The sequence below is a fragment of the Arvicanthis niloticus genome, chromosome 13 (assembly GCF_011762505.2).
Source record: "Arvicanthis niloticus isolate mArvNil1 chromosome 13, mArvNil1.pat.X, whole genome shotgun sequence".
NCBI classification, from domain to species: Eukaryota; Metazoa; Chordata; class Mammalia; order Rodentia; family Muridae; genus Arvicanthis; species Arvicanthis niloticus.
The window spans coordinates 60374065-60401006 of record NC_047670.1 but is presented as its reverse complement, the minus strand read 5'-3'; the positions used below and the strand labels follow the sequence as shown (position 1 = coordinate 60401006).

Here is a 26942-nt window from a genome sequence, read left to right as displayed (position 1 = left end):
TTCCAAGAGATCCAATACCTTCTCCTAGGCTCCGTGAGCACCAGGTATGAATGTGGCATACAGACACACATGAATGCAAAACACTGATACACATCAATTTCTAAAATATCTTTTAAAAATGTTTAAGATCTAGAGCTATATGTCAGATGGTGTGGTACCTGCCTAGCAAGCACTGGACCCTGTGTTCGATGCCCAGGGTGCAGTGGCTCACACTTGTAACCCAAGTACTCATGATGTGAAGGCAAGAAGATCGAGAGTTCAAGGTCACCCTCAACTACATACAGAGTTCAAGATCAGCCTAGGCTAGATAACTTATCTAAAAACATGTAAGAGTATCTGGCAATCAGATGAATCTGTGTCCTTTCCCACCCCAGGGAGTCCACTAGCCTGGTCTCTAGGCTAGGGGTGCCAGACCTTGGGAATCTGGAAACCCCATATATAATCCAGTGTGCTTCTCTGCCTTGGTGGTCAGGTCCACTGCCTACAAATTTTAGTTCCCCCTTCTAGATAGGGAACCTATGGGACAAGCAAGTTCTTTTAGAAACCCAGCCATCCTCAGAAACTAAGGAAAGCCATGTGGCTACCAGTTGCCAGGCTGGTCTCCTGCGGCTGGCTACTTACTGGGCAAACATTGAGCATGGCGAGCTTCATGGGTAGCTACAGAAGCATGGGTAGGATGCCAGGCCATGGGCTTGCCTATGCTCAGACCTCCCAGGCCCAGATCCAGTCTGGCACATTCAAGGGGTGCAATCCCAACTTTGCCAACTGAATACTAGAGACCCAAACTTTCCAAGGCTCCCTAGTCTAAGCCTGTGTCTCAGAGACTTCATGGCCCAGTGTCTCCAGGCCACAGGTGAGATGGGACTGTTTCTTTCTACCCAGAAGCCCCTGAAAAGGAGGATTTTGTTTATGGGGATGGGGGTCCCTGAAACTAACACTAGCACCAAGTAAGCACCTACAGTATACACCCAGCCTCATCTTGCTTGCATGGTACTAAGTAGAGGCTGCATCATAGACCAGAACTGGCCACTTTACCACCAGGCAGCCCATCCTTTTCTTTTCTAGACCCTCCCTCATATGTCTTGACCCAGGACCCCTCTGGGACTCCCACCTCCAACACATACTAGCAATCAGGACTCAGAGACCCAGGGGAACATTCCTAGCCCGAGCCCTTGTAAAAGGTGCACCACTGGACTCTAGAGGTCCATCTGCACCCATGGGACACTAAAGGGATTGTATATACTGGAGGCTGGCTGCCTGTGGCTGAGGATGGAGGTACCACATGCAGGTCTTCCTTAGGGTAGGTACCCAAGAAAGCCCAGGATCTGTAAACCAGAGCTCCTTGGCCAAGGGCTATTAGGTCCCTAGTGCTACCTGGGCCAACTACACTCTTGGAGTATGTCCAGATGCTCTGCCCAGTCCATCTATGCCTGTACTCTCCTCTTCTGTGCTGTCCCATCTGCCAAGTCCTGGAGCCTCTTCCCTAGCTGTCTGTGTTTGCCCTACTCTCAGGCACTCACCCCAGCTGCAGACACAAAAACAAGGGGAATGTGTGCAGCAGCCCACACACACCAATGCACGGGTAGCAGAGGGGTCCAGGGACCAAATACAGGTTGCTCTGGCTTATACGAGATGGTGTGGAAGCCCTGCCTGCAGTCTGGCAGGCGAGGCTGCCCTTGACCATGATTCATTTAGGTGGGTCCAAAGCTATACTTGGGGTCTGCCTCCAAGGGACAGGGACAAGTGTGAGCATAGTGCCCAGGCTGGCTACCACCTCTGAGCACAAGAAATCCGAAGTACACAGGTCCCCTGTCATAACTGCAAGGTATTCATGGCAGAGGCTGAGCCCTGAGTGATACTGTAGGTGACACAAATGTCCCAGGGCATCTTATTCTTCTCCCATCTCCTTCTTGAAGGTTGGGGCCGACAGAGGGCTCAGTCTAGCTTCCCAGGGGCACCTGGATATGCTTGGACATCCTACAGTCCCTTAAAGAGGCAGGCAGGAGTTAAGTCTTCCCAGCCAAGACACAGCATATGCAAACCTCCAGGCCCACATGGCTCCATGGACCCACGGCAGTATCCAGGAGGGTTGGGGTCAGTGGCCCTGAGTTCCATAAACACCCAAACTGTTGTACTGACCTGAGCTGGACATGGTCCTTGAGTTTTAGGAGTCACCTGGGGACGTTGTCAAGAAAAGGCCGGTGCCTAGGGAGGATGCAACACTAGTTAGGTGGTAGGTACACCTATGAACATTATTCTTGCATTTATATTGTTTCCTGTGAACCCCAACCTGAGGGCCCCTCAAAACGTCCAGGCAAAGCTTAGGAGCCACTTGGAAATCAAGGTAGCTCAAGGCCAGGAGCCTAGCTCATCTATATGGTCCCATCTCACCTGTAGCCTGGAGACACTGGGCCATGAGGTCTTTGAGACACAAGCATAGACCGGGAGCCACGGAAAGTTTGGGGGCTCTAAGGTTCAGTTGGCAAGGTTGGAACTGCACCCCCTGAATGTGCCAGACTGGATCTGGGCCTGGGAGGCATCCTGCCAAGGGCAGAGTGGATGCCCTACCTTATCTAAATGATGTATGGCAGGACCAGGCCTCCAAGTGGCTAGGTCATCCCAATTAATGAGGCCTCCTGCACATTCTCCTTGAAACTAACTTGAAGCCGCAAAGCCCCACAAGTCTGGCTGGGCTCCTTGATACAGGGCCCTTCTCAGCCATAGCATGAGAGAAGTCAGCACAGCCTCACCCAGACACAAGCAGACACAAGGCCTTAACCTGCCACCGCTAGTAACACCAGCATGTGTAGACTCCAAGTGGATGACTCTGAGTTGTGCACAGCTAGTTCTGAGCCTGCTGAAGCTGGCTGGAAGAAGGCTAGAGAGAATGGTGACAGCACTCTGGCTCCAGCTTATTACAGTCGGCCACCTCACGGCACATAATGTTTCCAAAGACTGAGTCTAGCTCCCTGGGCCCTTCACCCCAGCTACAGGTGTTTTAGGGGTCACTCTACAGCCGGCTGATCTCCATCAGCAGGTATCCCTGGCCATTTGTGGACCAGTACCCTGAGGCTTAAACACTGACAGAGCCCATCTGGATGAATGGCAAGTACAAGGGGCTGGAGGATAGGGCTGGGGGTACCTACTGTGTGCCTGGGCTGCAAGAGGCTGTCTCGGAGCTAATCCCACCCTCCGCCACAGGCAAATCTGTCCCTGCCAGATTCCATCTGCTTCAAGAGGACAACTCAGGCCTTTATAGCCTGCAGGGCGGAAGGCGGGGCTGGAGCAGGGACTGGAATCCTTGGCACATCTCCTGTCTTATCCTGGGCAAGGATCTCTCCCCCTGGTTGGAGGCTAGGCTGAGCCCCTGAGGAGCTGGGGGCAGGGTCAGTCTGATGCTAGGTAGAGCCTCTGAGGACAGGACTGGTCCTGGCTTCTCTGAAAGAGCAACCGTGGCCTCCTGTTTGCCAGCACACAATCGTTTCAGGACTATTTCTGATGGAGTGAGCCCTTCTCTGCCCAAGTGGGGCAGACAGCTACCTGTGTGTGAGGCCGCGGGGGTCTTCTGATACACATGACAGGTGCTAACTTTCCTGGGGTGGGGGGATCCTCCCGATGATCCAGGTTCTGCAAGACATAAGGAAATCAAAACAGAGGTGTCAGCTTGGCAGGGTATGTGGCTCGGCTCAAATGTGGAGAAGGGTCAGGGGTAGTTTAGCTTTCTCTTCCTCAGTTACTCCCAGAGCCATCAGTAGATAAGAAGAACCATACACTATCTACCGTGACCTTGGCACCAGAGGCCTGGAGTTTCGGGTCACTAGAGACAGGGAACAGCACTGAATGCCATGCCTGGCTTTAACCAGTTCCAGCCCGCCGGGACCCACATCCAAACCAACTCCCTGTTATGGTTCCTAAGCAGACCAGAAGACCTAACCCCTTCTTTAAAGTCCTCTGTGACGAGAGGAAGGAAGGGATCATAGGGTTTGGCTGTTAGTGCCTGGCTAAGACCCTCCCTACCTTCCAGCCACACTGCAGCACCCATAATTCCCTGTGGCCAGAATGTTCTACCACCATAGATCACCCCTGCCTACACTGCATCAGACTGAGGGTCCCTCCAACCTCACCTCACAATGCCTGACTGACGCTATAGACCTGGGAACTTTGAGGCAAGAGTGTCCTTCAACTGGCATATATCCTGGGCCTGGCAGGGCCTGGCATCCATAAGCATTCTGTCACTTGCCTTACTCAGAACAGCAGACTGGATAGCTGAAGTTTATGAAGTACAAACGGAACTTTGGGTCATTACCAATAGGTAACTTTGGTAGTCATTAAGAGCTAGGAAGGGGGACAGGCCAAGCATGACAGCAGAAAACCAAGCCAGGAGTCAGCCCTGGCCAGAATGACTCCAAGGCTCTTCTTCCCCCCTATATACCCGTGGTGTTTTGGCCTTGGGCAGAATTACCTGCTTCTTTCCTGCCCTCTCGAGCCCACCATGGTCCAGGCATCCATGTGTCCATGAACCCTGGTTGTAAGAAGACTTCAGGATATCCTCTTAGGATTATGGCCCTCTCCAGAGCTTGTTACTCTAGGCCTAGGGGCTACTCTCTCACGGACAAGCCAAAAGCAATGAGGTCTGTCACATATGTCACTACTTATAGCAATATCTTCAGAGAGTGATTTTTTTTCCCCTTCAAATCGAGACCTTGAGACCAGAGGGACTTGCTGAGGGCTTCTTTGATGTGCTGGGCCCTGAGACCCACCAGGGACAGCTTGCCTCTCTCCATCTCCAGACACTGCAGTATCTGCAGGCAAAACTGGGAACTGGATACTGCTCTTCATCCACAAAGGGCTATGAAGGTCCCAGAGAAGTTAGGGGACAGGAGGGAAGAGCCTGGGGTTCTACGTCTAAGTTCCTGATCGTATTTCTTGAGAAGGAAATTTCCTATGGCCATACCATTCCTTACCTGACAGGTAGACCTCTCTCTCCCATCTCTTCTTGTGGCCTGGGCCAAAAGTGAGACCCTTTCCACTACTGGGCCCACAGTGCACAGATTCCTCAGTTTAAGATCTTGGGACAGCTGCCTGTTGCTCACAGATACTGTAGCCTGGCTAGCCTAGCCTCACCAGGGGAACATGGAGCTGCTTCCTTAGGAAAGAAACCTTAGCAGCATTGAAACCAGTAAAGCCTGTACCTGCTTGGCTCAAAGAGGGGCACTTCCACAAACAAGATAGTGGGGTGCCTACAGAGCCAGCAGAAGAACCCCTCTCTTTTTTAAATAGCACAATTTCATGTCTCTAAACAAGGTCACTATATAAACTTAGAAATTCCAGGCTTCAGGTGCAGGGCCAAGTGACACCGAATGAAAAAGTTCAGCCATGGGAAACAGAAATGTTGACCAGACCTTGGCGAGGGGTAAGGTGGCACTGCACCATCTTACAGGGGCAGTAGCTGAGGCTACACAAGACACCTAGGGCCTACTCTGGACCCATGAAGGCATGTAGTTCCCAATGCTGACAGTACAGAGCTCCTGCCTACAGCACGAGGGGGGTTCTAAGGGACCTGGTTCCACCCTGAATAACACGGGGATACGCCTGGGTGGCCATAGTGAGAAAGTTCTTATGGCTGCTCCAGGGGACCCCAGCTGTATATGGCTTTTCCCAGTTCCCTCTAACTTCAGACATGTACCCACAGACTTCCTCTTGGTATGCAAGTGTCCTTCCGCCCACTCTGCCTATGGCAATAATGGATACACAGAGCTGAGTGATGTCCAGGTCTGGGAAGTAATGGAACCACATAGCCATGGACATGGACAGGGGACCTAACTGGGATCCAAGAGTTGACAAATGCTACATTATCTGCCATAAGAACCTCTGAATAAATCAGAGATGTTCAGTACCCCCTCTTAGCCTGATGAGCCACCCAAAGCTGTTCCTTTGTCCCTCAATGTTTATTATGTTCTGTGATATAGTCACCTGTGTGACAGGGCCACATTGGGCCATTTTGATGGTTTACAACCCATCAAAGTTAGTGCTGAATCTGTTGGACCAAGCATCAGGCAGAAGGTCCTGGAGTTCTAGCCCAGCCCTACCTCAACCTCATTCCTACCCGGGCTCACAACCACAATTAGGTGTATATGCAGGATTCAGTGGGACCATGACATCCATCTAGGTTGACAGAGTGACTGTCCCTGGAAGAACTTTGTCTCTATCCAAAGCCAAGGAGCTGAATGGAATCTTCCAGGCTGCATGGCCTCAGGAACCTGCTTACTCTAAGCCACACTTTTGTCCATGGACTTCATAGGCAAGTTATAAAGCAATGGCGTGTGGGCTTCCCACCCACCACCAGCATCTCTTAGTGGGGTTTCCCACTGCCAACCACCCACTACCACTAGTGTCTGGTTGATTCTACAGATCAAGCCACCACCAGACAAAAGGCCATCTGCATACCCGCCTGGGATGCTTAGGTAAGTTTCACAAAAGATGCCAGTGTCTGTGATAACATAACAGGAGGCCCAGGTTCCAGGGGAAATCAGTCCTGGTTTCATTTTAGGTGCTGCTTCCAGATAAAGAAAACCAGAACATCCTAGCATGCGTGAGTACTACCCTAAACTGACACCATTGCTGTGGTCATCAGCTATCTGGACAAGGGGGATACTAACCTCATAGAGGCCCTAAGATGGCAGAAAATTGTCTCTGCTTGTTAAGAGGCTCGGTGCACGCTGGCGGACGGTGCTATTTCATGAACATTTTGGCAACGCCTCTGTTTTGAGGACAAACATGTAGTGGTAATTTAGGCGGGGTCAGATTATCTCTGGGCAGATGGTTAATTGTATCACTTCAATGTTTTCCTTCCAGCGCAAAAGGAACAACATTCATGAGTCAAAAGGAAAAAAAGGAAAAAAGAAAGCAGAGACCAATAGCCCTCTGTTTGGCCCGGCATACAACCCAGCTATGCATGTGTGCGTGTGTCCGGCTGCCCCCCTCATGGTTCCCATGGACCAGAATCCTGGTGGGCTGTGCTGAACACTGCATGTGTTCAGCCATGGAGCTGAAGCATCAGGCCTGAGGAAGTTGGTGGTTGGCTTCTAGTTTCTCACTAGACAACAGGAGACCTGCAGCGTTCTGTGTGACGTCCTGGTCTCTAGGAAGACTTCAGAAGCAGGGTCCCAGGTTGAAGGCAAGGAATGCTTTCAAGATAGCTGCTTCAAACCTGGACGCTGGAACCTTCCAGGGACCCGCCAATATCAGAGTTAAAGTGAGGCAGACGGAGAAGGTGGGGGCCAAGGTTGATAAGGAATGGGCCCCTGGCTGTGCAGCTCCTGTCCACTGGACACCAATGAGCTCGGGGCACGCTTGTCACATATCTACAATCAAGAGACAGTATGCCACTTCACTGGACAGAGACATATTAGATATGTCGATCACAGACCCCAGAAGGTGAATGGCAAATGAAAGATGGTAGACAAGGTTGCTGCAGTGGGACTGTCCTCTCTCAGGAACTCTCAGGCCTGTCTGTCAGGAAACAGCCTTATTGAGGTGTAGTTGATGTGTGGACCAACCTTAGAGGGTTCATGATACTGGAGAATGTCCCTGGAAGAGGTCCCAGCCCAGGGGAAGCAGGGGTGGGGGGGATCCTTCCTTTCAGTGCCCTTCGCTCTCAGAGTGTTCCCCTAAAACGAACCTGAGCCAGGCTGTAAGAGCTATATGTGGTTATAGCCATCCTGCCCAAGGAGCTCCCAGCGTAGACATGGGTGAAAGGACCATCAAGGTTGTAAGCCCACAGCATAGGAGGGCTCCTAGGTCGTGAGTGACAAGGAGTCCTAATCAAATGAAAAAGGATGTGGAGACACGAGGCTTGTCAGGAGTTCCACTAAGAACATGGTGTGGTGGCGCACACCTTTAATCCCAGGACTCTAGGAGCAAGAAGCAGGTGGGTCTCTGTGAATTCAAGGCCTACCTGGTCTACACAGCAAGTTCCAGGCTAGCTGGGGCTACACTGTGAGACCCTGTTTCAAAACAAACAACAATAGATGTCTCACTGAGGAGACTGGTCTTCAACTGAGAATAATTGGGAACTTTCTTTTAGATGGGAGAATCAGGCAGTAGTCTGGTGAGAAGGTCAGGCTTTTTGGCTCTGTCCACTAAGGTCCCTGTAGCCATGAACAGGGTACAGGCTAAGGGGTAGTCTGTAAGTGCCTGATCTCATAGCCCCCTTTCCTTCTTCTATACAAAGGAACTGGGTAGGGTCAGAGTTCTCTGAGGCCACCCAGAGACCAGATGTCTGAGCCTGACACAGGAAAGTTTGGTCCCCTTCATGGTGATTCCTGACCAGAGCCTACTTGGAGCCCAACTCTAGGAGACAATGTAAAGGCTGGGCGTGGGGCCATGCCCACTGCCTCTCTGCTTTCCCCATGCCTGGTCTCTAGGGCAATGGGGGTGGGGGACAGAAGGACAGGTGGTGGGGGCAGTCAGAAGAGCCAGTACGCCTGGCCCTGGCGGTAAATCATCAGGCCATGCTTTATAATTATCTGAGTACTTAAGTTCCTCTATCTTGTCTCTCCCTTCCCTGGGGAAATTTCCTTCATTTCCTACGCTTTCTCAGTCTCCTGGATGTCTAAATCAGCCCAGACCAGGCCCAACACTCTGCTTTACCCAGCTTCTCTTGGCCTACAGCTACCAGGTGGTATGTTTGCATGTTGCACAGTAGCGACCAGAAGCAACTGTCCTCATCCAAGGTTCCTCCTGGGCCAGGGAAGAAAACTAAAAATGCCACCATACCCACCCCTGAAGTCACAGAGACAGAATCTTCATGAATTACTTTCCCTGACAGACGGATGGAAAAGGAACCTAGGAGATCGAAGGGTAAGAGGAGGCTGGCACAGCACTTGAACAGGAAAGGAAACAGGAAATATGAAGACAGGGTGCCTCGGTACCTGGGCAGCAGCAACTGGGATGTGGGGGCCTGTTTGGTTCATAAGGACCTCATGCTGATTCCACTTAGATCCTGCCTGCTGCTATGTATCCAGCTCTGGCCCCTTCTTACCTAGCTCTCACACAGAGTCTGAGTCACTGTCCCCATTCTGCAGATGCAAACAGTGAGGCATTGAAGGTAATGCAAGTGGCTTGGGTGACTTAGTCTGATGCTGGCTGGCAGTTCTGGTCCTGGTGCAGTAGCTGGTACAGTAGTACCAGTGCCTGTGATGGTCCCTTACAAGCAGCCAGGAGCCAATCTTTCCATTTGGAGGCTGCTTAAAAGTTGCCCCCAGAGCCAGTGCCCGTGCACACACCCATACTCTCTAATGCAGCTTCGTAATTCCATGAAGGAGGAGGGTGTGTTGCCATGCCACCAGCGTAAAGGTGGGTTGAAGCTGTCACAGATACGTACAGGCCTCAGATGAACTGCGCAAAGCCTCCGTGTGTGTATCCCTTTCCCAGGCCTCCCTGCCTCCCTAGGGATGAACCCACTGAGTTTTTAAAAGTGGGATCTCATTTTAGGACTATGTTTCTAACCTCTGAAAGCCTCTTCAGGTGTTTGCAGAGCCCTCTGGCAGGACTGAAGCTTTCTATTGCTGCATTCATAGCTAGGTCACTGGGTGCCAAACAGATGCTAAGGACTCCGGCTGGCTTGTGCACAGCCCCCCCAACCACTGTCTCAGATACATTCCACGACCAAGATTCCTTTAAAACCCCCTTCTCTGAAGGCAAACAAAACTGCAGCCTGGGAACCCGGAGGAGCTAACACTGGTGTGGCTCCATACTTCTTTCTCCTTTCTTCCTCTTCCTTGCTTCCCATTTAAGTTCTACTACAAGGGACATAGGAAACCTGCTAACTCCCTCATGTTGACGATGGGTAACAGGCCCAAGGTCCAGAGACTTGAAGGGGTCTAAGGTCCTACAGGTTCTATGACTGGGTGGGAGTTCTGGAATCCAGGCAGGACTGTCTTGGGTCACAGCTTCTCTGGGCCACAAAAATCTGTGTGGTGGGAGTGAGGAAGGACCAAGTCCTGACACCATAACTGGCCCAAAGCATCCCTAGTGATTGGCAGGGCCTTGCACCCACCTGATACTTCCCTGATGTAAGCTGGCTAGTGTGGGCAAGGCTGGGACCCTTGGGCTCCCTGGCACAGACTGAGTGGTACTCAGCAAATGCAGGAAGAAGTCTCTGGGGAGGCCTTGAGGCTCAGGGGCAGGGCTCCAGAAAAGCAGGCTGCTCTAATGGAAACCAGTCAGTGGCTAACTCCCCCCCCCTTTGGTTTCCATGGGGACAGGATAGGAGGTGGAGCTCTGGCGTGGCTGCTGCAGCAGATGTGGCCTGTTCAGGACTGGGGGGGGGGGGATGGCGCCTGGCAGGGAGCCCTGGGACGTGGCAGAAGTAGGGCTAGGCGCGGGGCCCTGCAGCCATAGCTATGGCGGTCAGCTTTAAAGAAGAGCCCAGGGCTGTCGGTCCACCACCTCCAGGAAGTCTCCTGGATTCTTCAGGGGCTCTAAACCCAAGACCTGAGCCTCCTCAGAAGGGAGTAGGCCCATGGCAGCTCAGTGGGAGCCTGGCCCTCCTGAAGATATCTGTATCCAGCCCTGTGGATGCTCTGTGTGCCTTGGGCCTGCTGGTACTTGTAAAGTGTGTGTGTGTGGGGAGGGAGTGGGGGGCTGGAGCACCACATGGTCCTCTACTGTACTCTGGATGGTGCTAATCGCTCTCCTCCCACAGGCACACTTGGCCTGGTGTGCTACGGGGCCTAAAAGCTGTGTGATGGGCCCTGAAGAATCCAGGGAGCTCCCGCACCATTCTGATACGCAAGACTCTGTGGGCTTGGGGACACATAGACCACACCAACTGATGCAGCTGAATGGAAGTCTTAAAGGTCTCCCTTACTCTGTATGTTGACACAGTTACCGTGAAGAACTAGCCTTTTATGAGCCCATCATGACCTAGGACACAGCATCTAGGCTCACAGTTCCAAGTAGCTCCCTGCCTCAGGGCCATGGGGGAACAATGGTGACACCATGCTCCCTCCTCATCTCTCGCTGTTACCCTGAGTGTGGTCCACAGCACATCAGACCATATAAGTATAAAAACCCTGAGCTAGGGCAGTGTCCTAGACCGTCAGAAAACTCAAGCCTACAGACTCCAGCATAGCGGTGATGGTAGGTTTGTCAGAGAAGTCTCTAGCAACCCCAGATCTCTATGGCCTAGACCCTCAGGACAATTCCTTTTCGTTGCAGCAGAATTCCAGGCCAAAGGAAAGATCCTTACTGGTGTTGGGTGTCTGAGGAGAAACCAGCCACGGTCAGCCTCCAATTGGCAGAAAATAAACCGGGTCCAACGCCAGATTGTGCCTGCGGCAAAGCTCGCCGGCCTCTCTGTACCTTGGCGTGCTTGTATAGAAAAGTTAGCATCTAGCACTCATTAGACAGGGACTTGTCTCTCTGGGGCAGGAACTGTGTTCTGTTTATTCCACATTCTAATGTGTTCAGCATGGGCTCCGGTCAGATGTTGAGACGGAACAGGACTGGAGACATTGAAATGAAAGTGGAGGTTGTGTTTTAAAATGCTTGACAAGTCTCAGCCGAGGGGCCCAGCACTTAGTAGGTACCCTGCAAAAATCAGTTCTCCCGTCACACAGAATAAGACCTGTCTGTGGTATGTGACCTGCACTCGTGCTCTCTGGGAAGAGCTAACTACGGCCAAGCTCTACCCTGGGCCAAGACTTTCAGACAAGGACGTCTCCAACTGGGCCTGCTCATCTGGTCTTATCCCCTCTCTTGTCAGCTGGACACTGACCACAGTGACCATTCCTGATACCTAGCTGAGGTCCTAGTTACATGCTTGGTCTTAGGTGCTCACTTTCGGGTACCTGGCATTGACCTCTCAGCTGGATGGTCCAGGGGGTCATCTGTTGAAGAGTGACCCTGTCTCAGGGGCAGAACTTACCCAGGGTGCTAGAGTATGCTGAATACAAGCCTGAGACCCCCACACCCTAGCCCTCAGGTGCTGAGTGTCCCAATGTGCTGGCATTGCGTAGCTCAGTCTATTCACAGCAAAGGCCCAGGATGATTAGTGTGTGTCTTCTTGCCTCTGGGACCTCTGACTGCAGCTGCGTTAGGTCTATCAGAAGGTGCCATGTTCTAGCACCTGGCACACAAAATAGGTGACTAACTGGGACTTTGAAAGCCCAGGTCCAGGTGAGGTTCATCCCATGAGCCCTGGCAGGGCGAGAGCAGGGATCCCGCCAACCACGCCCAAGCCAGAAGCATAGGCACACCCACCCCAGGAATCCTGGGCAGGGTTGGGCACCCAGGAAACTGGGCCAGAGGTTCCAGCACATACTGGTGTGGCCAGGCAGCCTCTTGAGCTCCCCTGCTTCAAGCCTTACCCAAGTTCTGAAGCCTAGAGTCCAAAGGCTCAATGCTAATGACTCCCACGGTCCACCCACAAGCACTACCATTCAGCCACCCCACATGTAGCCAAATGCCCCCATGACATCACAGATACTTAATTTATGTGTCTGATGTCCTCCCTTTTAGAGAGGGGAAAATTGAGGCTGACGTGGCTTCACTTAAAAATTCAGGCTTCCTAGATCTTCCAACTAGTACACAATAAGGTTAAGAAAGCCGACGATTCATGGGTTTCCCAGTAAAACACTCACATGAGCTTCCTCCCGCGTCTGAGACTGATGTTGTATCCCTCTTTTTAAAAACCAAGCTCCAAGGCCTGTCAGAAGGTGGGTCATGACACTTCTGTCCCACCTCATCCGACCCTTCAGTTGTACAGGGTTTCTGACAAGCAAGGCCTGTCCTGGGTCCAGCATGCATGCAACAACATAGGCACACACAGACCTGTCCGGAAAGGCCCAGCCCTTTTGGTGGTTCCTTATAAGAAGGCCCCTAGCAGCTGACCCGTGGCAGAAGCAGGACTTCCGGGCAGTTCCCCGCCCTCGGCCCGCCTTCCCAGATTCCCGCTCTGGGCCGCCATTTCCTCCGCTGGGCCCCGAGGTTCACTCTCACTCTTCCAGGTCTGAAAATGGCCGGCGCCTGAACTGTCCATCCATGTAAGTGGAAGGCAGTCCAGGCCTCGCCTGGGCCTTTCCTGGGCCTGGTGAGTACCTATCTCTGTTCTGGGACTGACTGTATCCCACCCCCATCTGCCTCAGCTTCCCCCAGTCTAGGGAAAGAGACTCATCTCTGGCCCCCAGGGATCCTGACGGGCTGTCCGTTGTAGTGACTGCAAGGATGTACAAAGGGCTTCACAGTCCACTTGAAGAGGAGGGACAATATCTAAAAGGCACTACTCGCTTTGGTGAAAACTGCCCATCTTGTACTGGTACCTGGACCAAGCCATTCAGGAATGCTAGCCAGTAGGAAACTACAGAAACCCACGTATGTCTGTAAAGTCACTCACATGTGCATTTGTGCATGTATCTCTTCAAAGATCTCCTTGTATATCCATGTTCCACCTGTACATGTATGGGGCACACACTAGTGAAAACCTTAGCTGGCCCACAGGGACCTAGAGAAAGGCCCAGTGGGTACTGACTCTTGACCTAACTGCTTAGCTGCCTGAACCTCTCTGATTCCCCGACCTCTCCAGAGGAAGGAGTGATTGCTACAGAACACACTCCACTAAGCTTTCTGGTTTGGGGTTAGACCTCTGCTTTCTGTTCCCATTCTACAGACTGAGAAAACCGAGGTTCAGAAAGTGAACCGACATAACAGTCAGAATACAAAGTCAGCCCAATTCAGTTCACCCCCATGCCCCACACCCTTAGCATGTGCTCTTCCAACAGCGAAAAGCCGCTGCGTCCCAGGCCTAAATGGTCCTGAGGCCATGTCCACGCTTGACACGACACTGTAGATACCCTCTCATTTTGCCTCCACCTTTACAGTGGCCAGCCCAGCCATACGTTCCCCTGTCTCTGAGGCTGCAGCTGACAGACTGACGTACCCACGGGGAAAATATGGAGAGGATAAAAACTCAGACTCACCACTCCCAGCCAGCTGTGGCGGATTTCATCAATTTTTTATCTCCACCGTTCTCTAGGCTCTCCACCAAACAGGTACAAGCCTTCAAATAAACAAACCATAGAAAAGGACTTCTATTAACAATTGGCTGCAGAGGACTGGAGCTCCCGGTGATGGGAGTGGGAGGCTAGACCCTGGTCCCTGCCTCTCTCCCAAAGCAGGAGCCTCAAATGCTCTCTACAGGCAGGGAACACAGTGTTTGAATCCAGAAGTACAGAGGTCAGTGCTGAACACATGGGAAAGGGGGGGAAAGTGCAGCTTAGCGCTCATTACATCATCACATGCACACAACTCCCAAAATAAGCAGTTATCATTGTCTGCAAGTTACTACGGCTGTAAAACCTCTGGCCTCCAGTGTGTTGATACAGCCCAATAAATTCTGCGCTTCCTTATCTTGCTGATATATATATGTATATATATGTGTGTGTGTATATATATTTATGTTTATATATACATATATATATACATATATATCAGTAAGATATATATACATATATGCATGCATATATGTACATATATAATATATAATTTAAAAAAATTTATACTTACTCTGTGCAATTGACCCACTACATTTTTTTTACATTTTTTATACATTTTTTTTTCAAGTCTGGACTTAAATGTACTTTTCGACCATTTGAAATATTTATTATTTGATTTCTTTTTCCATGTATGCGGGTCTCAAAATAACGACATGTATGTTGACCCAGAAGAGTCAGAGGCCCAACTTCCTCCTAGTGGATAAGATATTAATAAATTCCATGCTCCACGAGTTGGAATTTAAGGGTAATGCTAGGGTGCTCATACAGCAAAACAAGGTTAGAAATTGGTAATTAATTAAAACACACAAGGACCTTTGCCACGGGCATTTGGAGTCTTGGAAGATGGAGGCCAGAATGGGTGAGATGGCCCTGCAGGTGGGGAGCTTGCCCCACCAAGCCTGACAACCTGAATTCAATTCTTGGAAGCCACGTGGAGGAGAGAGAGAACCGACTCCTGCAAGCTGAGCTCTGACCCTCGCGTGCATGCCATCGTATGCAAACGCCTACACACACCAAGGAATGACACACACTCATGTATGTAGAGACCAAAACTTTAACAAAATGTAACAAAGTGACAGTGCCCCACCAGCCCTTCCAGAAGACGGTGGGATAAGTCTGCTCCTCGACACAAATGCATCGTGTTTGTTTTGACCTCAGTTCTTCGAAATTGTTGACTCCACAATTAAAATATGCCGTGTGTTCCAACAAGTACCAGGCAGTGGTAATGACAGACCAGCCCATCTGTGCCTCGAGAATGTATAATTTCTGTCTATAGTGGAATTTATATAGCGGCAATGATGTGGAAAGTGCCTTTGCCTGGTACTTTCTTTCTTTCAATTTTTTTTTTTTTTAAATACTGTCAAAAAATATTGGGTACCATGGGAAGTGTTGAGATTTTGCCCATTTTAAAAAAGAAAACAGTCTGACATTTTACATTTCGGGGGCAGGGAACCTGCTGCTAATAGAATTCAAAATTTAAGGTGGCAACCGGACATTTACAACCTTCTCGGACTCATAAGGACGGTGCGACAGACATGTACTAAAAGCAGTGGGTAGATTTATGCAGAGAAGGTACTAATTTCACCATACAGATATTTATATGAATTCTTTTTCTGCTGCTTTTTCCTTATTTTGTCCAAAAAGAAGATGATTTAACACTTAGGGAATTCTACCACATGTCCATCCAGAACTTAGAATTGGAGATTTATCCACCTACATTAATTATCAACAACAACAGGTGAGGGCTGGACAGAGATTAAAATGCAAATTCTTTCAAACTGCTAGCCTCCCCTCCCTTCTCTTTCTTGCCTAATTCTCTCTTTGACATGCTTTTGCCTTTGAAATACATTGTGCTGTGTTTTTTTTCCCCCTATTACTTTTATTTTGCCACTAGTGTTTTATCCGATGCTTGCTAAATATTTGGGTGGAATGAATCCTCCAGCTTGCAGCAGCAGAATGTGGCTGTCATAATCGTGAAAATGTTTTAATTATCTCAGCTATATATGCCTATCTCTCCAGCCCCAAACCCTACGGTATCTACTGCTGCCTAGCGTAAGAACAAAAGCAGCTGGGTTGGGCTCCCAGGGTTTTCATATTTGGTGGAGTCTTCTCCAGGCGGGTGGCTGCTGCAGCCAAGCACCCCGGACACATAGAGCCCATGTGCCTCTGGACTAAGGAAACAAAGATGTCTGTACTTGGGAATTTTCCTCTTCCCGCACAGTGGAACTTTCTGTGTTAGATTTCCCGGTTCCCATAAATCAAGACCTCAGCTACTCTCAAACATAGGGAACCAGACTGTGGTCGAGGGCGCTTTTGTCAGCCTGCCAGAGGGGTGGAGGTGAGCGGGCAGCTGGGCTCTGCAAATGTCACCTTTTTATAAAGGATGGGGCCTGGGACTAAACTCAGACAGCCACTAACTCAGCTCGTGGGCAGCACAGACAGGCGGGTTACACAAAGATCTTCAGGGACTCCTGCTTCCATTAGCCACAGTTTAGACTCTGTGTGCCCGCACACAACTCTGCAGGTGAGGAACCACTGTGGAACGGGCTAGACAGGCCTGGGGACCACTCGGTGCTTTCCAAAGATCTGCCTGGTAGCTGGTGTCCATGGGCACCTCTTGCCCATCCTGGCCAGGTGGTTACAGGCTGAGCACATTACTGTGAGGTAGATCCTCTCCTCAAAATGAAATATATAAATAAATAAGAAAGAAAGAAAGAAAGAAACAAGGGAAAAAAAAAAGGAAAAACCTTAAAAACAAGTGCTTTAAAAGCAGAGTGTAAAATATCCCCAGATATTACCCACACTGTGCTGTTAAGCCAAGAAAAGCTTTCTTCTTTTTAAAATAAAAAAAAAATTTAAAAATTAAAATTAAAATGAAATGAAAGGCAGAAAGAACTAAATCCCTAAACTGTGGGAATGGTGGCATTAGAGATTCAGGACAGAATAAAAGGGCCTCTGTTTCTGAGCACGAAGGTCCTCCCTCCTGTGTGTGGCTGGGCCTGCCTGTGTCCTTTGCTGGAGGACCCTACGATGGTTCTGGGTTTTCCCTCTCTGCTATTCCCAGTAGAGCCAAAAAATTAAAAAAAAAAAAAAAATGGTAGTGAAATAATGAGACCCCCTTCAACAACAAAACGACACAAGGCGTGGAGGGGTGGTCTACCGACCGATGCCTTCTCCAGCCCCCACTCAGCTCCTAACAGAACACGCAGCCACTGTGAAATACCGAACCGTGTGTTTTCATTATCATTTTGAAAGCCCTAGCTCTGGATCTTAAAAATAAATGGCTTGGCTTCTGCTTCTTCCCTGCAGTTTTTGGCAGTGCCTGCTTCACTCAGGATTGGGGTGGGGTTGGGGGGGTGTCTCTGAAATAGAATTTGGGGTTTGGGTTAAGCCAATTAGAGGGAAGGAGACATAGCCGGCACAGAGTACAAGATGGCAGGGCCCTCGGCTCATCCCCAAGCAGTAGAAGGGGAGAAGGTCACTTACCAGGAACCGGAGGACAGGGTCACTTTCTCAAAAGCCAGCAAGTGCAAATGATGTCCCCTGTCCTGGCTGAGTAAGAGGGCTCCTGCCAGCCAGCGGGCTGTGCCCAGGTGCCAGCCTCTGTCGGACAGGCCCGTGGGCCTCCTGGGTTCTGACCGTCCATCAGTCCGCAGGTCCTGGCCTGGGCCTTGGCCGCTCTGGCACCCGGGGTTAGGACTGCCAGGAGCAAGTGGCGCTGGGGGAAAACCCGGCTGCCAGCCTAAGAGGACGAGGAAAATGCTACTTTTGTCTCCTGCTCTCTCTCATCTGGCACTGGCTCCCAGGGAGGGGGGGGGGGCAGAGGCGGCCGCTACAGCTCTGCCCCGCCCACCGGGAATTTTCGAAAGATGCTCGTGGGTGCCTGGAGGATGGCAGACGTGGCAGAGGCGGGTGGGCCGGGCCCCCAAACCCACCACCAAAAAAAGGCGGGGGCTGGATGATGGGGAGAGGAGGGAGGATGCCACAGTGCCTGACCACTCAGCAGCTAGCCTGAGGAAGCCTGGAGCACCAGCCCAGCCTCAGCCCAGGCAACAGCCAGCCCTGTAGATGGGCAGGGTGGCCCTGGCGCCATGTTGCGACTGCCTGGCTAGCCAAGCAGTTCTGAGGGGCCTGGAGCCCAAGCGGCCTGAACTGCTCCAGATAGAGGCCGCATTGTTCCTAAGCTGGGTTCTACAGAGTAGCAGGAGGTGGCCTGCCCTCGCCCATTCTCCTTTGGGAGAATCAGAGCTCCCACTCCGGCTCAGGGTGGCCCATCCCAATCATGGAGGCTTCAGCTGTCTGTGGCTTTGAATTTAGCTAGTGTCCACAAGACAGCTCTCAGCCTCCGTTTTCTCATCTGTGTGGTAGCTGATGGGATGCAGAAAGTAATCTCCCTGGTGCTGAGTACTGTACTTGGTACCAAAGCCTGGGAGAGCCAAGAGCATCTCAGGGTGAGCCAGCAGCCAAGAACATGGAGATTGAGTGCCAGGGTAGAACTGAGCTACATCACCTCTGTCCTCTCAGATCCTTCAGTGTAACGAAAGCCACTCCTTGCCACTGCCTTGGGGACACATTCCTATGCTCCAGCCCTCTGAAACCGCCAGAGGGGCAGAGGACCCAATTGATTAGGGTAATTTTGCTGAAATTTACCTCCTAGGGTTGCCTGCCTGTGCTGCATCAGCTCAGCCGTCCTCTCTGCTTCATGTCACTGTGGGCCCTTTATATGACATCAGAGGCACTCCATGAGACTGGAATATGGGAAACAGCTCACGAGTGGGATATGCCATCTCTCCTCAGACACCTAGGCACTACCGGGCCAGCTCTGCCACAGAGGATGATGTGGAGGAACCAATTTGCAAGAGTCTAACTCCTCTTCATCATGTGGGACACACTAAGGGCCTCTCTGTATGTAACAATTCAGGTAAAGGGTGGTCAGGCAAACTATGCTCTATCCTGGCTAGCCTGCTTGTTTCATACCGCTTTCTGTCTGCTCAGACAGTCACACTGGAGGCTGAGGAGAGGGTGGGCACAGTGAGCTAGGAGGAAACAACCAGGAGGAGTCTCTGGTCTCTAGCTCTGGTCTCACGCATAGGGCCACGTGACTGCTTGCCAGCTGACACCAGAGACAAAGCAGGTAGCATTCCGATGCCATGCGCTCGACCAAGAACGCCATGAATCCATGCCAGCAAGGGTTTGGCATGGCTGCCAAGAGCCTGGCCCTGGGAGGAGAAGGGTCCCTATGCTTTGTGAAGTGGGACCTGTTCTGCCAGTCTACAATACAGAGAAGCCACTGCGAACCTACCAGTGGCTATCGGGGGCTCCTGCTGAGACAAGGGAGAAGAGGCAGAACCTGGATCACAGGGCCTTATGAGAAGGTGTCCCCCACTCACATAAATACCCAGTATTACCAGAGTCAGAAGTGACTACTGCTGTGCTCAGCTCGCTGTCCAGGAGATGATAGCCTCACTGCAGCTATGGCAGGCCACGGAAGCCTTGGGATACTTGACATACTACAGAGGGCAATGGGTCTTCACTGGATGTAACTGCGTGCCGTAGGCCTAGCTAGAACCCCCCACCAACAAGCTTTTCTCTAAGTGGGAAGGCTTAGCGGCTGACACGTGTGGACTATGATATTCTCTTGAATCTGTCCAGCTCAGAACCAGTCTTGTCAGGTCCAGGTGTTGTACAATCCAGGGACAGATTGACCACAGCTCTTCTTACTGCCCAAAGGGATAGGGGAGGAGGCAGTGGCACTGGCATGGTTTATAATCATTTAAGACGTAATAATAAGAGACTGACCTGGATGTAAATATCTTTTTTAAATATACAGAAGGAAATTCTAAATTGAAGCTATTTCTACTGAGTGCCCCTCTGGCCAGAAAGCCCAGCAGGAAGAGCAGTTCAGGGAAAAACACCCAGCCCAGTATCAGAAAGCTGAAGAATCTGGGATAACATATGGAGCCTCAGCCTCAGCCTCAGCCTCAAAAAAAAAAAAAAAAAAAAAAAAAAAAAAAAAAAAAAATTGGCCTTTTTACTCTGCCTGCCTCACGTGACAAATCCTAGTTTTAACCTTAACCAAGCCTGATGGCCACCATTGCTCACAGCCCCTCTCCACCATTGTCTGAACACTGCATCCCAGATACCTGTGTACACATCTGCAGCATACAAAAAGAGACTCCAGATTCCAGACTCCAACTAGAAAATGCCAAAATCTAATGGCAAGACTGTACCGTGTTTTGTGCCTGCTTCCTCCAGCAAGTGAATATAACCCATGTTTTGGGGTTTGTGTTTTGTTGTTGTTTTTGTTGTTGTTGCTGCTGCTGTTTTGTTTTCCTGGCCAGATTTCATTCATCCCCATAATTTCGGCTTTTTCACACCTACACTCACAGTCTTAGAGGATGTCTGGACATCCCTAAGTCTCTGCTTGGCATTTTGGAGGTGTGGACTAATACAGAAAGTGGGGTGCTGAGAACTTCCAGCACTCAAAATAAATAAAAGATACAAAACCAATTTTGAAAATAAAAGCTTACTCAGAAGACAAATATCATTGATGGAAAATTCTTCTGAATGATGAGCAGCCGTTCCCTGCTCAGGACCAGTCCCTTGTCCATCTTCCTCCACTGGCCTGACAGGAGTGTTCTGACTAAGGGTCACCTGAAGTAGCAGGTGTCCTCTGATTAAGGATCCCCTTGGAAATTCCCAGAATTGCATGATGTTGGCAATCTCTATACGAACCCTAGCCACAAGCAATGCCACTCTGAGCCTCAGCTGCTGCCCTGGCTTTTAAGGTGGCCCACCACCAGGCACAGCTGGGGCTGGATCAGTCTTTGGAGAGTAGGCTGGGCAGACTCTCATTGGTATAGAGGCCTCATGGCTAAATCCAGTGCATTCAATTAATTCAGAAGACAGTCTTCATGGTCCCACATACTGGGTTAGTTTATCATGAGTTCCAAAATACTTTCAATAGTCGGGAGTATAAACGAGGGCCAGTGTGGGTTTCTCCATTACAGTCAGACTCCCACAACCTACAGGCCACTCCCAAGTTCATCTGAGAACAGGATATGAGGAGAAGGAGGAGGAGGAGGAGACATTGGAAAACCACAAACATGGGCCCACATGGTCTGATGAACCCCCTGGAAAGTGATTGTCTCGTCCAGTCCACTCTGTTCACTTGCATCCTGAAACCCAGCTAGGCTGACCATGCTTGGCCTAAGGGAAACCTCATGTGGCTCACAGTCCACAACCTGGCCACCTTTCCAAGGACTGCAGACACACCCCAGTGGCCTTTGAAAAGAAATCACAGAAGGAGAAAAATCAATCAGTGAAAGTTTAACTGCACTCTGTAACGAAAGACGACTTGCCTGTTGAAATTTCCCAAGAACTGCAGCTCAGGGGACTTTCATTTTCCCTGTAAACGTCTGCCCTGACTGTGAGGCCAGGGCTTAGCCAAAGGAACGCTGGTCAGTCCTCAAAATAAGTATCCCATATAAAAGATTCTTTGTCCTTGTTTGAAGACAATTATTGCTTTTTCTTGCTCATCTGCTCTGTAACATCAGAAACTGTGGCCAGTTTCCTTCAGGTTTTTGTGTTCTAACAAGGTACCTTGAGAAACCGTGTCTTTCTCAAGAACTATGCCAGGGGAAAATTTCTCCAAAGCAAGCTATTTGGTAAATGTGCCCAGCCAAGGAGGACACTTCGCTCATCAGGCTGGCGAAACTCTCTTATGGGATTCCTACCTGCATCTACAGCAAGCATGAACGGCAGTTCCCACGGCTATTGGACCACCATCAGGGTACAAAGTTCAGATCAGGACCAGCCCCCTGCAGTCATTTTTCCAGGAAGATCTCATCCTGCCCGGTGAAGGGGTAGTGCATTCTGAGTCCCCAAGAGAACCTCTGTTTCATCTCCTGTACCTAATTCACATATAGTCACATTCACACCAAATCCCTGGGACATGGAAAGTTCTGGCTTTGCAATTTCCCGCCAGCCAATCTAAGGGGCTAGTGATTTGATTTACAAAAATGGCCATTGGGTGCTCCCGGGGAACACACCTGGAATTGTGCCCAGCGAAAATAATATTGTCTGCATCCTCTGAGACTGTCATCTCTATTCCTCTTTGGATTGCTCAGGGTACAGGTTTTGGGGAGGCATCAGGACTTGCCTGGGTCACGTGGTGAGCCGGAGATAAGGACAAATTAGAACCTGGAATGCTCCAACTCGATGTCAGGAGGTTGGGGAGCTTGGGCACCCCAGCCTCCTGAGCTCTGTGTCAGCACTCTTCCTTCACTCCACACATGCAAATATACCCCGAAGATCCAACCACAGCAATACAAATGAAGCATGGCTGTTTTAAGATGTTTCTTTCCTGGCCTGGAAGGCCTGGCCCTTTCCCTAGGCAATGTTCCTCTTTCAAGGCCCATAAGAAGTTCTCCTGGACAGACGGGGGCACTCACCCAGCAGGGTGCCCATCTGAATGGGCAAAGTCCTCCACACCCCTCTCTTCCAGCCTTCCTGTAGGACCTTGTCTGTGCTGAGCTGGGGGAGATTATGTGCCCTGCTGGGGACTAGACAGAAGCAGACAGGTTTATACTGGTCGCCAGCCAGAGGTGCAGGCCACACTGCTACAGAGCCTGAAACACGCTGCCATGGACCTTATTGCCACGCATGCCTAGTGCTTAGCTCAGCCAGTACCCTGGAAACCTCTTGCCCAGGACAGTGTGAGGTATGATGAGGCTCTGGTGTGGCCACCCTGGGACTGGCCCTAATTTAACAGCAAACAAAACAAAACAAAAAAAAAACAAAAAACAAAACCAAAACCAAACCAGAGGTCCATGCCCCCAGGCAGCTCAGCACGGCAGTCCATTTCACCGGGCCCGCTTAACCTGTCCCTTATATTAAATCCAACAGGGAGGAAAATAGACAAATATTTATTCTTTTCAGAGCCTCCTCTTTTGTGTATGTGTATACAAAAAAAAAAATGTTGCCAAAACAAGTTATCTGAGCAAGGGAAGATGTCCTGAACGGCCAGCCTCCCTGGAAACAAACATGTGTAATCCTGTTTTTTTCCCCAGGTACTAGGGTCTGCTCTGGCAGTTCATAGGGCCCTGATGTTTGGCAAAATAGCGGCCTTGGTTCAAGGTCCTGGAACAACCTACTCTGACACCCTGGCCTTCCCTGCTTGCTTTGGGTTCCACACAATGGCCTGGGGAATCGAGATGTCCACTTGTCTGGAGGTCTGCTTCAGTCCTACGTATGATGAAGAACTTCAACTAGCTACCGCACAATCTTCTCCCTCCTACCCCTGGGCCGTGGCTCTTCTGTGACAAGGGAAAACACTGGCAGCATTTTGTCGGCAAGGCTACGATGGATGTTAAAGACCCCATGGTGGCCAATGCAACCAGCTCTGGGTGGGCACATATCTTCCACGGATGCACTTCTGCATCTGAGACCACTCCCAAATGTCTCATCCAGGGCTCTGCATTTGCTAAATGCCTTTGATTAAGTAATAAATAAAATCTCCAAGTAAGGGCCACGAGCAGTGCAAAGTAGACTAACAAAAAAGAAAAAAAAAAACACAATCAAACACATGAAAAAGATGGTCAAAGTTAGTCTTCGATTGTGGTTCAGACTCTGTCAAAAGAAAGCCTCCCTACTCTGGAGTTTTTATTCAGGATCAACTAGAGCAGGCAGCCCAGGGCAGTAAGCATAAAGCAGGCCTGGACTTCTTTGGCCTCATCCAAATTCCCGGAAACAGGGCCTCAAATGCCAGCTCATGGCTCTGGGGTGTTATGGAAATAGGTGCCCCTCACTGTGTGATTTGAGGTGAGTGTCCCCAACAAGGTAATCCAAACCACATCCAAAAAGTGGCAGAAGAGCAGTGTACTCACATACATATGAAAGCAGGCTTAATCCTCAAGGCTGCTGTGCAGTTTTCACCCAGGCTACATACACACATGTAGAGACACAGTTTTATTTCCCAGATAGCCAGACCTTATTATGTGCTCAAATAAAATGAAGCTATTGCTGGCCTGGAGAGATCACTTAGGCTTTTGAAATCCAACTTTGAAGAAATTAATTTTGGTGTTACCTAAAAACCCTATAATTATGTCAAAGACAAATTCTTTCACCCCCCCCCCCACAGACCTCCTCAAGCCTGTTAGCTGGGCTGTATGAGCCACCTATAAGAAGGTACATTTATTCAAGAGGTTATGAACTGGGTTTTGTTGTTATTTGGTTTTGTTTTGCTTTATTTAACTGCCCCATAAACAAAAACTTCCCACACAACGGTCTTCCACTGCTCCCAGGAATTCGGCTGCTACGCTGAAGGTCTGCCCTAAACCAGCTCTGAAAACGTCCATCTAGCATTAAATAATATTTTTAAAGTAAAAAGGGTTTAGTAAAAACAGTTTAAATTTTCGAGAAAGGCCTTAGGCTTCCAAATAAGATTTCCAAACACCGCTGCCCCCCCAACCCCCAACAGATGTTTTCTCTTTTCTATTGTTTAAGGTGCCTGCTATAATATTTTATATGCTCGATAAAAATTTCTACGTGGCTAGCAGCCCCCACACCTGAGATCAGAAGCTGTGTTTCACAAATCCCAAGTTCTGGATGGAGGACAGTGTGGTGTTCTTTGCAAGCTGGCTGGCTTCGGGTTCAAGAGCAACCTACCTCGGATGTGTCCCCGACTCTGAAAGGCAGTCCGGGCTGAAGGACCCCTCTTAGAAATCTGCCCATCAAATATTTAAATGCTAAGTAGCTAAAGTGAAAAAGCTCTTACCTCTCCAACCTTGATCATGCCCGCGGCGCACAGGTCCGCCGCCCTGCCAGACCACCTCTTGGCCGCCGCTAGCGCTGCGCTGGCACGCCCGCGGCCGCTGGCTGGAGTCCGGGGTGACTTGCGTTGGGCTCCTGGGCGCGCAGGAACAGCCGAGGGCAGTGCAGAGCCGCTCCCGCAACTCTTCGCAGGGTGGAACAGCCTCTGGCCAGCGCACGGTGAGGCCCCAAAACCCGGACCCACCGCTCTCCAGGCTTCTGCAGTCTTACATCCAACGACCCACCATGCAAAAGAGTGGCCCGAAGGATCGAGTCACGCGTCCACGGCTGGCGCCACTGGAGACCTTTGTCCCGGACGCAAACGAGAGCGTGCGGGCCCGCGTGAGCCCACGCCCTGCCGCGGAGGACCGGGCCGGCGTGCTCCGTGACTTTCTCCAAGTTCACGTGCATCCCGGAGCGGCCAGGCGGGCGCAGCGGGCCCGGACGCTCAGAGCCTGGCCGTCGGGCGGGCTCGGGACCCAGCGGCCCTGGGCGCGAGCTGGCCCACGGTGAGAGCCACCGGGGGCGGCCGAAGGGCACCGGGACGGAGCGGGCCACTCGTCTGATGCTGCCCGGGCTCCGAATGCAGCGGCGGCTTGGCACAGACGCGCCGCGCGCCCGGTGCATGCTAATGGCCGGCGGGCGCGCCATGAATTATTCAGCAGCGGCGCGGAGAGGACGAGCGCGGCTCGGAGGGCGGCCTGGGCCGCGCGTCCCCCGCCGCTGCAGAGCGGCCGCACCGACTTCCCAAACTTTCCCCGGCCCGCACCGAGGATGCGGCCCCCGCGGCGCCGTGGTCCCCGCCCGAGCGCGCTGGCCGCGCTTCCCCCGTTGCCGCCTATTTTATGTCTTTTGTCTCGGAGTTGGCACCTGTCCCAGAGAGCGCGTTTCCCTGCCCACCCCTTCGCCGCCGGATCGGGGCGGGGGAGGGGGCACGGGGGACCGGGGAGGAGGGGACGAGGGAAGCGAGGCGCCCGCGCGCCCTGCGTCCTGGGGAGACCGCCCGGGGGAGGCGGCGGCCGTGCCCGAGCACCCGGGCACCCCTGCTCCACGGGGAGGTCAGAGCTGCGAACGCGCCCGGAATACCAACGAGGCCGCTGTGCCCGCTGCGGGCCGGTGCGTCCGGGCGCCGCCCCTCCCGGGCGGCCCCCACCCAGACGGGCGCGCTCGGGCTGGGCGGGTGGCGGGAGCTGCGGATTCGCCGCCCCGGCCCCGCGCCTGGCCCGCAGCTCCGCGTGCGCGCCCCCGCGGGCACGCCGCCCCGGGCGCTCCCCGCTTGCGCGCGCCCGCCCCGCGGCCCCGCCCGTCGCCCTTGCGCGCCCACCCCACTGGGCACAGCATCGCGGAGACCCACCGGTAGAGCCCCGGGGGTCAACGCAGCAGGGAGGGCTGAGCAGGAGCGCGTCCCCTGTCCGCGCCGCCCGCGCCGCCTTGGCACGGAGGCGGCTGCCGGGGCGCGCTCCGCGGCTGCGCTCCAAGGCTCTGGCTGCCATGATTGCGGGCAGTACCGGGACGCGCGTGCACGCTCGGGGCCGATTGGGACCCTCGGTAGACAGCGATCCCCTCTGCCCAGCCGCAGCCCAGTACGCCCTGAGGACAGCCGCTAGGGTCGCCGAGCTCTAGATAGGGTACTGAGCCAACGTGGTGGGACCGATAGTGGCAGTGGCTTCCCGCAGGAAGGGGCGCGCGCATGGTCGACCCGGCCAGTCCAACGGAGCAAGGGGCGCGGTGCCCAGCGGGGTGCGGCAGGGAGGGCACACAACCTCGCGAATGGGTATGGGGAGTAACGCACCGAGCTGAGCATGCAAAGGGGCCGCGCAAGGTGCCTGGGGAGGCATGGGATTCGCGGAGGCATGTTGCCCAGAGCTGGTGCCCACCTCCAGGCTCGCTCCTTTACCGCTGGAAACAACTTCCTGCTATTAGGACAGGGGCACAGGAGCTGCGGGGGTAGTTCAAGGCCATGGCTTTGCTCTCAGCCCTACAGCGACACTGCTGGCTCCAGGCCACCCGGGCCCCTAAAAGGGGGGAACGGCTGGGCTCCAGGACCCAGTTACTGGTTAGAATGCCAAGGAG

General features: G+C 51.9%; 1 protein-coding gene across 3 annotated transcripts in view; it reads right to left on the bottom strand.

The window, feature by feature from the left end:
• LOC117719199 (uncharacterized) overlaps positions 1-26402 on the bottom strand; it is a 37379-nt gene extending 10977 nt beyond the window's left edge. For all 3 annotated transcript variants that reach the window (XM_076911819.1, XM_076911820.1, XM_076911821.1), the window contains exons 1-4: positions 24835-26402; positions 13983-14062; positions 3541-3627; positions 2140-2205 (exon numbers count right to left, since the gene is read on the bottom strand). In XM_076911819.1, coding sequence (XP_076767934.1) covers positions 25271-26362 — 1092 coding nt within the window. In that variant the 5' untranslated portion in view covers positions 26363-26402 and the 3' untranslated portion in view covers positions 2140-2205; positions 3541-3627; positions 13983-14062; positions 24835-25270. The remainder of the gene's footprint in view (positions 1-2139; positions 2206-3540; positions 3628-13982; positions 14063-24834) is intronic.
• Between the last annotated feature and the right edge of the window lie 540 nt (positions 26403-26942).